The following is a 10667-nucleotide window of genomic DNA, read 5'->3' on the forward strand; positions in this document are numbered from 1 at the left end:
AGGCGCTGAGGGACATGGTTTAGTGGGCATGGGGGTGTTGGGTCGACGGTTGGACTCGATGATCTTAGAGGTCTTTTCCAACCTCAATGATTCTATGATCCCCGCAGAAACGCCCACCTGAGTCCGCTCCCAGAGCAACCGATGTTCTCCATCACTTAAGGAAACAAACAATCAAGCCTGAAGAACTCAAAAGGGGAAGAATAATCCAAGTTCAGCGTGGAAAGAGAGGGAAAAGCAATTTTCCCCTTGTCAAGATACTGCTTGTAAGAGCTAACCAGAACTAACCACGGTTTGCAAAGGAAGATCTGGGCTGGCAACTGACCTATGGTTTCAGGTACTACACCTGCTTTAGCCCTGGTTTTTTCTGGCTCGTTCACCTTTGTGCGCAGTCACTGTCATTGTTTTTTCAGGCAGCCTCTGCCGGTCAGGTCTCTCCTAGTGCTACTCAGAAGGCAAAGCATCAAAACCAGCGACCACAGTTGGGAAGTGACAGAAACTGGCCGGCTCCCTTGGCAAGGGCACCCACTGAGACTAACGCACTTTTAAACTCGGGTGTCAAACTGCAGGTCTCTGAAGTTTATTAGTTGTCAAGGACTTCGCTGGTTAAGAGAGGAATATTAAGCTTGAGGGTGTCTCCCTACCTTCGTGCTGTCTGCCACTTCCGCGACACACACCGAGAATCACCCTGCTGGGAATCAGCAGAGCCTGGTTATTATTGTTTCTTTTAATATTGGTATTACTACCGCCTTTGTGTGAGAACAGGGCTACCGTACGCTCGGGATACTTCCTTGCAATCTTGTGATGCTGCTGTTCCACTTCGTAGAGCAGAATCCACTATTACAGAAAGAGCGGACTGGCGTCGTCTTTCAAACAACAAAAACATGACAGAGGAGCAGCTTGCAGAACACGCTGCTGGAACAGCTCTGTCAGCGGCTCGGGCATACGTCACCTTATTTAATGCTGCAGAAAACAAAAGGTGGGATTAAAAGGCCTTTGATGACTCATCTGCAAACCCATCAAAGAGTACTGTATCTTATAACCAAGTTCTGCCCTTAAACATAAAAGTCTCTCTCCGACTTCAGCAGCATCTGTCTGTACTTGTTCCACCTCCAGCAGAAACTGTGGCACATCCAGTCTCTGCACGGGCTGAAGTGCAGACGTCGGGATGAAGGCAAGAGCAACATTTAGCAAGTCCCAGGTGAAAAGACAGCCAAGAGCCTGGCGGCAGCCACAGTTCAGCAGGATCAACGCTACAACCAAGAATTCCTCGTTATGGCAGTGAGATGAACAGAGGCGGCAATACATCTGTTATTCGGAGGCGTTATCTCTCGCCTCTCAGACATACAACTAACTGGGACAAGCACCTCGTGTGGGCTGGCATCATGAGAGGCAAATCTCAAATACTGAGACCAGCAGAGTGAAGTCAAACAATCCCTTCATTCCTCCTCCCCAACGAGCAGCCTCCCGCTTCATCCCTCGACTGCAAGTTTTCATCTGGTAAAAAAACACAGACCATAGCTTAAGATTTTGATCCAGCAAGAGTCTGCAAAGAATTGTCCTTGCCCTTCCCAAACAGGACAAGCAGGATTTAAACTTACAAAGTATTAGTGAACCATTACTTCTTATTCAATATGAACATGCCAATCAGGTTTGAACTGGATCAAAAGCCAGTACAAGCTTTTTTCCTTCCCCACCTCACATCCAGTTGTAGCTCAAATCACGTTCAGTTCTCGCTTTGGCTCCTGGCAGCACAGCAATCTGACACTTCCAAACTCTGCATTTGTTTGTGCTTAAACTAACTAAAGGTGGGAAGTGGCAGCAGCCACCTGAACATGCAGTATTGACACTCACATTGAACAAGGCCACAGAACAACCACTAAGTCCCCCAGAAATCAGAATAAGCTTCCCTAAAATAAAAAAATTAAATAACAACGGATTAAAAACATAGGTTAGGTGTCAAAATTGCCATCAGCTAATCACAAACAACCACTAGTCCCCCAGAAATCAGAATAAGCTTCCCTAAAATAAAAAAATTAAATAACAACGGATTAAAAACATAGGTTAGGTGTCAAAATTGCCATCAGCTAATCACAAACAGCCAACTCGACTCCTAACTTGCCTATTAGCCAGCTTGCTGTTTGAAGGATGAGAGATAGGAAACGTTTTCCAAGAACATACAAAAAAGGTATGGACAGATCTATTCAAAACGCAGTAAATAAGGTCTTAAGTTCCAGGTTACTCTCATCTCACATCTTCTAGAAATAACTGTGGGCGATTGGAGAAATTGACTTGTCTATTGTATTCTTCCAGCTTCCCACAGTACAACTGTGATCAGCACCCAACCCACCAGAGGGCTCTGCTGCAGTCTGTTAGACTCTCTTCCTCGGAAGTTTGGCAAAGATTAAAATAATTTAAAGAATAAACTGGCTTTTTGCTTCAGCCAGTAAGTCTTTAATTTAAAAAAAGGGAATTAAGAACTTGCCCGGATGCGTTCACACACCTGGCTGCTCTTGAGTGAACTGTCACAGGCAAACAGCATTGCCAAAGGTCACATTTTGATGGTTTTAAGCAGAAACAGCAGCAGAGCATTGTATCACAAATCTAAAGAGGTGAACTGCAGTTGCTCCTGCTTCTGCCTTGTACCGTGAAACCAGCGAGAGACAAAGGAGACAGCAGCTGCCTCTCCTCCCGAGCTTTCAACTGTGATGGTCCAAATTCAGAGGGTTCAAAACAAGGTTCCTCTTCCACCAGCTGCCTCTACCAGTGTCTCGAATCCACCAGCTCCGGGCGGAGGCTCAGCTTCTTCAGAGTTTCATACCCCACCACAATGACGATGGTGGAAGGAGTGGCCGAGATGATGCGGGCAGAGAGGCCTTTAGTCAGGCCCCAGGGACCTTCCTCTGCCATGAGCTGTCTGAAGGTGAGGATGATGGAGCTCTTGCCTTCCACCTGCAAAGCCAGAACAAATATTCACAGAGCTGCCAGACTTCATGCTGAGCTGCTCTGGGGTTCTGCTCCAACTGAGGACTCTAGAGACTACAGATCAGCCAGTCCAGCCAACCTTGATCTAGAATCCAGAATTCCCTGTGGGGGGGAGGGGGGGAGAAACAAGAAGTCCTAAAGAGGCAGCAGTAAGTGGGATTCTTAGATCTGTTTCCTCCTTCCTCCCATCTGCCCCCATGTAGAAGGGGCTGGATCAACACGACAGCTTGAGTCTCACTAAAACTGACACTGCTAGAAGCACCTCTCCTTTTCTGAAGGATGCCACATCTGCTAGGGAACCTCATTTGAGCAGTCCAGGTAGGCGAAGCCAGCCTTGCTACCTGAGCTGTCTCCTATTAACGCCGAGTGCAAATTAAGCGGCATATCTAGGACAAAACAACCTACAAACAGAGAGAGAAGGGGAGCCGTTTACCTGAAGTCACAGAGATCAAAGAGCTGAGACCGAACCCCACCCCTGCGTCATGCGCTTGTTGCAGACAGACATGCCAAGCAGGCTGAGCTCTTACCTGAACCCGAGCCCTGATGACATCCATGGGGTTGGTGAGCGTGGAAGCTGTTGCAGCTGCAAGTGGCCCCGATATAGCTTGCAGGAGGAGATGGGGACAGTCTTTAGGAGTCAAGCTAGAAAGCTGTTCTGGGAATGGGAGAGAGAGAGTAAAGTTTCAAACAAGTGGCTGCTTATCAGTTCCTTACCTCCACCTGCTAATTTAGACTGATTTGCAGTGGGCAGAACCCCTGATTTACAGCCTGTCACCTCCTCCCACAGCATGTCTAAGTGGTGCTTTCTACATCAACCAGAAAGTTAGCAAAGCACAGGGAACAAGCCCGTAAACACCCTGGCGGCTCAGTGCTCCATCATACATTCTCTGATCAGCTCCAACACAGGCTCTCAGACCTGCTGGGCAAACAGGGCAGAATAAGCTTGTATGTCCCCAAAACAGAGCACAGAAACCTTCGCCCCCCCTTTAAAAGGCAGGGGGGGGAACCTTTAGACAAGGCTATCAGAAGTTGTCCGCAGAGATTTGCACAGATCCAGAAAGCTGTCACTACCACCAAACACACTGTCCAAGAGATATCTACATGGTATCCCGCTGTGGGATCTCTAAGGAGAAAAGCGCTGTGTACTGCTCATCCCAGGGACTTCCTCATTCTGCTCCTACTACCTGGCAAACGGGATTTGAATCTCCCACGCTTTTATTGGTTAAAGTTGTACGGAAGGCAGTCCAAAAGTCCCAGTTTCTTTGGATGATGTGGTGGTTGTGTCTATCTGGCAAGAGGGAAGGAAGCTGCTCTGTTCGTGACCCAGAACACCGATCTGAATCACTGCCAGCAGCATACTTTGAGCCCCGAGGAAGGTTCAGTGACTCCTCCTGCTGCCAGCCAAGACCAGCACACTATCCAGGGACAGAGGACTAGAAAAGGCAGCCAAAGTAGAGATGTATTGACACCTGGGGCTTACGTTTGGTGTCATCTTGATTTCCACTGCAGAAGACTAGGAAAGAGAGCAAACGTCTGAAAGAGGCAAGCTCCGTTCTCTCCATATCAACTTGCTTGTTCTTAGATGTCCACTTTTGAACCTTTTTGGCACGCAAGCTTTACAATTAATACAGTGGACTTTGGTATTAAAAATTGTTGACACGGAGAGTGAAGGGACAGCTCCTGAAAAGTTCAGGATGGACCAACATCCCAAGCTGCTGTCGCCATTTAAATGCAGCACTGATGCGTAACCAGTGCTCCCCGTTGTTACCAGAATGTGCCCAATCTGAAAAGCAAACTAGACACTCGAGACACCTGTATTTTTAAAAGCAGGTGATTTCCAAGATATACTTTAAGCCTAGTACAGTGAAGTCTAAGCCTCTCGTTATCACCACTTTTAGGCAGATTGCTATTAGGTAAATATTAGTCTAAAAGTCACATGCAAAGCTGCATGACAGAAATCTAAAGGATTATTGGGGGGGGGGGGAATATATCTTAGCTGGCCAATATCTTTAGTATTTGGGAAACACCCTGAGGATTACCAGAGCTGAGCTAGGGAGAGAGAACATACTGTTAAGTGTAGTTTTATATCACAAGGCTTGGTGCCAGTTTTAAAGCTACGGAAACTGAAGCACAATGTTAAGACACAAAACCATGGAAGATTTGACCTTTGTCTCTGCCTGTTGTTTGGTTTTGCTATGAGATTTGTGGCTCTAGAAGTCTTTTTGCCATATATGAGACTCCTGAGTCCATGTGAACTGAAAGATGAATTATACTTACACGGTGGCTTCAAAACTCTGCCCAATGCCAGACAACAGCCTTCCTCACTTCCATGCGGAAAGTAGGCATTATTTGGGATTAGTGGAAGAGAAAGTTAAAGTATCAAGTCCCTCTTGCCTAGAGCCACCTAGTTTTAAGTCCTCTAGCACTCAGACCCCTATTCTTTAACTCTGAATTTAAAACCATGCTGTTCTGTTAAACTTCCACCCAACATCTGCAGAATTCCTTTAAATTGGATACAGCTATTTGTTTCAAGACAGGTTCTGCTCCCACCCCAAATCAAAGAGAGAAAGCAAATCACGCTGGGTCCACAGTTTCAGAGTCTATCTGAGGGGCTTCTAGGTCTCCTGGAATAAGATACATTCAAAGTGTCCTTCCACTTACCGGCATAGAAGTGGTAGAAGGGCCACCAGACTGCACTGTTGGGAATATAGGTGAGCAGCGAGGCCACATAGCCCCTGTAGAAGCCTCTAAAGCCATCGGCCTTGAAAATCTGTACAATGATGTCCTTGGTTTGGCCAAAGACCAACATCCGCTTGCCATCTTGGTTCTGCACCTTAAACCTGCCCATGCTTTCCCCCTTCCTCTGCATCATGAGATGCTGGGAGATCACATCAATGGGCACCGTGATGCTCTGGGCCACCAGGGAGGCTGAGCCGCCTGCCACCAGAGACTTCACGGCATTGTTGTTGTTGTACCGTGATACATACTTTCGAGTGAGCTCATATGTTGTCACATAGCACTGCCCAGAGATCAGGGTGAAAGTGTTGACCAAAAAGCCACGGTAGAGCCCAGCTGTCCCTTCTGTCCGCAGGATTTTCACAAAGGCATCAAAAGTCCCGTTGTATAGGCTCTTGCCCTTCTGAACCTGCAACCGTGTCCGGATGAGTGTGAAAGGGTAAACGCTCACCCGGATCATCATAGTCATGCAAATCCCAAACACATAGAATTTCCTTTTGTCCAGGTGCTCCCACTCAATGATGGGGATGTTGCGTTTGTCCTCCATGACTCCTTGGAGTGGCGTAGGAGAGATGGTATGCCCCAGATCTACCTCAAAAGTACAGAGCAGATCCAGGCTCAGCCCAGTCTTGACTGACTAGATTGGAAGTGCTGGCATCTGAAACGAGAGACACTTTCAGTAGATGATGAAGCACCTAAGTTAGCTAAAACACCTACGTCACCTAACTTTGCTGATTTTCCTGAAGTACACAGAAAGCCCCTGCATAAACCATTCTGCTGGCAGAGCGGTGGGACTGTAACCTCAGGAAGCAGGGCCGTATCACGTGGTGGATGGCAGCACCTTCTGACGTCACCGTAGCCATTTGTTAAACTCTAACAGCAGCCTGCACACATGGCAGTTCTCACCACGGTCCAGACTACTCTGCTGCAAAGCAAAGCTTGCCAGACTTTGCAAAGCAGTTTGAGATCCACAGAGGAAGAGCACTGCTTCAACAGCAAGCACTACCTTTTAACGAGCACGCAGGAATACGGATTGTCAACCAAAGCAGCTTCTCCCCAGTCATTCCGTGTTTGTGATGCTCCTAGATGTCAGGATGTCACTTTTCAGTTCCAGGCTCTGTACAAAGAAGGAAGTGACAAGTGTCCACTTGTGTTCCCAGATTCCCTGCACAAATCAGACATGTTTTTCTGGGCATTTCCATTTTGACCTTCCTAAAGCTGGAGGGTGATGCAAGCCAGGGATGGGGGAAGAGAAAGTCGTGAAAAGAGGAGCAACAATGGGAGAACAAGGCAAATGCAAACAGCCATGTAGAGTCTCTACATTGATGACCACGACCCTGAAAAGAAAGGGTTAAAAATCACGGCCCAGGGATCTCTCAGTTGAGCAGTGCCTAAATGCGCTTTTCAGCTAAGGTGGGCAAAGTTCATCCTCACTTCCAATACTGCATCATCGCTTCTGGTATGATAACACTCACAAACCTGCCAACCTTCCAGTTTTGGCAGCATTCGGAGTACCAGGAACTGCGGGACGAGGAGGGGAGGTCCTGGTTCAGACTCCTCCGGCAGACCCTTCCTGAGCCTGGCTCCTGCCCCTGATGCACTATCGCCATGTCTCAGCCCGCAGGCAGTCACCAACAACTGCTTCCCCAGACGAGACTCTCGGTAGTTCCACCCATCTCCCTTTTGGCTGTAATTTGCTCTAACTTGGTGTAGGTTTAACCAAGCTTGGAATAAGCTAACCTCCTCGCAGGGCCAGGCATGTACAAGCAAAAGGAGAGGAGCACCTCAAAGAATCAACCCAACATGAAATTGATTATTTCACTGGCCACAAGGACTTTCCTCCCACATCAGAAAAAGCCTACAGGTCTTCAGGAATAGCACACTGCTAAATTATTAGAAAGGGCTTGACTGCAGCCGCATCACAGCTTATATTCCAGGCTCTGGCAAATGGAAATTTGAAGTCTGTGCACAGGCACAAGCTGAACTGTTGGAGAGCACAGCAATACCAAGTGGCTCCACTTGCAAACGCAGAAACTGGAACAAGCGTGCCAAAATCAGAGATCTGAAAACAGATTCACTTTGAATCTAGACCGAGTGAGAACTCAAATTTAGCATGAGATGCAGTCAACACCATACGCCAATTTAGGGGCCATTTTACGTTATCAGTGTAATGCAGAAAGGCCAGAGCATAAATGTCTCTGAATTGCAGGCTTCACGAAGAGAGCTCAAACAGTCAAGAGCCATTTGGTTAGAAATGCAACAACAAAACAACTGGTAATTATTTACCTCTGGCGCGGGGGAGAAGAGTGGGGGGGGGGGGGGGGGGGGGATGTTGGGGAGGTGCTATTAACAGACCATTTCATTGCCTATCTGCCAACAAAATATTTGCTCGACATCTCAGCAAACAGCGTTACAGGCTGCCACGGCTCCTGCTGATGGACAGTGAAAAAAATACCCGAGGGCACCTGGGTCCAACAGGGAGGGCGAGGGAAACCCTATTTTACCTAGTACAAAGAAAACTACACTTCATTGTTACAGTCAATTGACTTGACAGATAACACAGAACAAATACCATGGCTTGTCTAAACAAAACTTGTATTGTTTTAATTGTAATTACAGTATTACTGGCTTGCTAATACATGCACAATTAGACAGCATAAAGCTTCCTACACAGGAATTATCTGCACACAGCACCTATGAAAACATTATTTTGTTCTTGTTAGGAGTCCCACTAGCTTAATATTTTATAATAAAATAAAATAAAGCCTAGCCAATGCAACTTCCTGGTGAAGCCTGAGGGTTTAGTCCACACTCCAAATTCCTCTGCCACCCAAAAACTGAACCATATGTAACAGAGCTCCCCACGTGAAAGGTAAGGTGTACTTGCTAAGAAAAATCCTCATTGCTGCAATAAGGAAAACAAATAAATAGAATCATAGAATCATTGAGGTTGGAAAAGACCTCTAAGATCATCGAGTCCAACCGTCGACCCAACACCCCCATGCCCACTAAACCATGTCCCTAAGTGCCTCATCTACACGTCTTTTAAATACCTCCAGGGATGGGGACTCCACCACTTCCCTGGGCAGCCTGGTCCAATGTTTCACCACTCTTTCAGTAAAGACATTTTTCCTTACATCCAAATAATAACAGAGCTCCCCACGTGAAAGGTAAGGTGTACCTGCTAAGAAAAATCCTCATTGCTGCAATAAGGAAAACAAATAAATAATAATAGAAAAAGTATCCTTGATTTTTATTTAGTTTTATGGGCTATAGTGCTTTGTTTTTAGAATTTTAGCCATAACCTCCTTGAGGAAATAACTGTACTTTCTTTGGACTCTTACTAGTAACTACTTTCATTCAGGATCTAAATTAGAAAGACAATGTCACTTTAATCCCAGGGCCCACAAGCAATCAAAGCCGTAAGTTCCTCCTGTGGGGACGTGAAGAGGGAAGGCATCCTGGCATCACCAGAGATGCTTCAATTTGACCACCACGGCCACAATTCTTGCTCTGCCAGGAGGAGAGTTTTGCTCAGAGCATTTATTCTTCCAGAAATTAAATCTAGGGCCTTGCTCAGAGCAGTGATCCTGTCGCATCCAGTTTCAGTAACTCTTTGACGATCTTTCAAGTAATTTTGGGGAGATCGATATAAAAGTAATTGCTAAATTTCAAAAGAACTGACCTGCCCTCCAAAACGAAATACAAGTACACCAGCTTCCCTCCCAGGTCACGGAGCCATTCTGTACTTCACCCCTTGAACAGCTGCCGTGCCAAAACTACACTTCAATAGAGCTATACAGACGGTGACTTCTCGCCATGAATAGAAAAGCATTTCTTGAATTTCTGCCTAGAAATTAAAGCGAAGGATTACCAAGCAGACTGTACCTGCTTCTGCTCTCTTGCTAGTTTGCAGTATGACCTACAGGATACAGCTTCAGTCTCCTAAACACAGACTGCAACTTAGTATGAACCCCCCCCCCCAATTTACCTCCTTTTTAATGCAGCCCCATCAATCCGTTCTCCAAACTGTTTTCACTGCAGCTGTTATCTAAATATGATTCTTTGGCAAATAAAGACAGGGCCTTTGTGTACCCCTGGCCAAGGGTGTCTCCTGCTCAGCATACTAATGCCTTAGCACGACGGCCTGGGAACCATCCAGAAGCAGGCGGTGAGGCCGCCTTTCCAAGCCCCAACCGCTATATGCGGTTGCCTGTGGAGATCCTCTCAAGTAGGAAAACATGAGATCAAACAAATCCACTGCAAGTCTCTCAAATTTGAAGCCTTTTATCTGCGCCACGTTACGCCGAACCTGGTCTAAGTAGGCAGCTCCGTTTTCAAAGTCTTTACTGTTGTGTTACCGTAAGTCATCTTTCAAACATAGAAAGATTCAGTAAAACTTAAGATAATCTTCAACAGTTGCACTCCTTAAATTTACCCCAGGATGGAAGTGGATATAAAAACAGCCTCACTGAAGATCTGCAGTTCCTCCGCGAGCAGCTGTCTCTCTGTAAACGATGAGGCAGAGACACTCCGAGGCCAGCACTTCCCAACACACCCACAGCCTTGTGCTGCCTTCCCCCCACCTCCTGCACGCAGGGGGCCTTGCGCAGGAGGCGGGCAGCTGGTGCAGCCAGCCACCCTCCTACCTTAGAGGTAAAGCCATCAGCGCTTCTGTTTGGCCAGATCAAAAAAAAAAAACAAACCCCCCCAACGTGCTCTAAAGGCAGCGAACGCGTGCAAAGTTTGGCACGGGACCCGCTCAAGGTCACCGAGCAGATTAGCGGCTGTGCGGACAAGAAGCCTTTCCCAGCGCCCCGGTTTCGTGTCGCAGGCAATCTCCCCCACGCAGCTGTGCTTCCTGCGGCCCCGGAGGCGCAGGGGACCTCCACCCCCTTCCCCGCGCGCCCCTGGGCTCCTCAGTGGCGCAGCACCCACCTCCTCAGCCG

General features: G+C 47.2%; 2 protein-coding genes across 2 annotated transcripts in view; both read right to left on the reverse strand.

Moving 5' to 3' along the window:
- The window catches only part of LOC103902366 (polyamine-modulated factor 1), a 6094-nt gene extending 4621 nt beyond the window's left edge, over positions 1-1473 (reverse strand). Inside the window, exons 1-2 of the mRNA XM_009283411.1 lie at positions 1405-1473; positions 769-834 (exon numbers count right to left, since the gene is read on the reverse strand). Of these exons, the coding sequence (XP_009281686.1) occupies positions 769-834; positions 1405-1473 (135 nt within the window). The remainder of the gene's footprint in view (positions 1-768; positions 835-1404) is intronic.
- Positions 1474-2170: 697 nt separating this feature from the next.
- SLC25A44 (solute carrier family 25 member 44) lies at positions 2171-6954 on the reverse strand. The gene is made up of 4 exons (XM_009283396.2): positions 6725-6954; positions 5644-6376; positions 3510-3637; positions 2171-2949 (listed from the first exon to the last, which is right to left on the reverse strand). Exons 2-4 carry the CDS (start codon positions 6263-6265, stop codon positions 2758-2760), a joined length of 942 nt encoding a protein of 313 aa, XP_009281671.1. The 5' UTR covers positions 6266-6376; positions 6725-6954; the 3' UTR covers positions 2171-2757.
- Positions 6955-10667: the final 3713 nt, after the last annotated feature.

This window comes from Aptenodytes forsteri, unplaced genomic scaffold (genome assembly GCF_000699145.1).
Source record: "Aptenodytes forsteri isolate BGI_AS27 unplaced genomic scaffold, ASM69914v1 Scaffold230, whole genome shotgun sequence".
In the NCBI taxonomy this organism is placed as follows: domain Eukaryota; kingdom Metazoa; phylum Chordata; class Aves; order Sphenisciformes; family Spheniscidae; genus Aptenodytes; species Aptenodytes forsteri.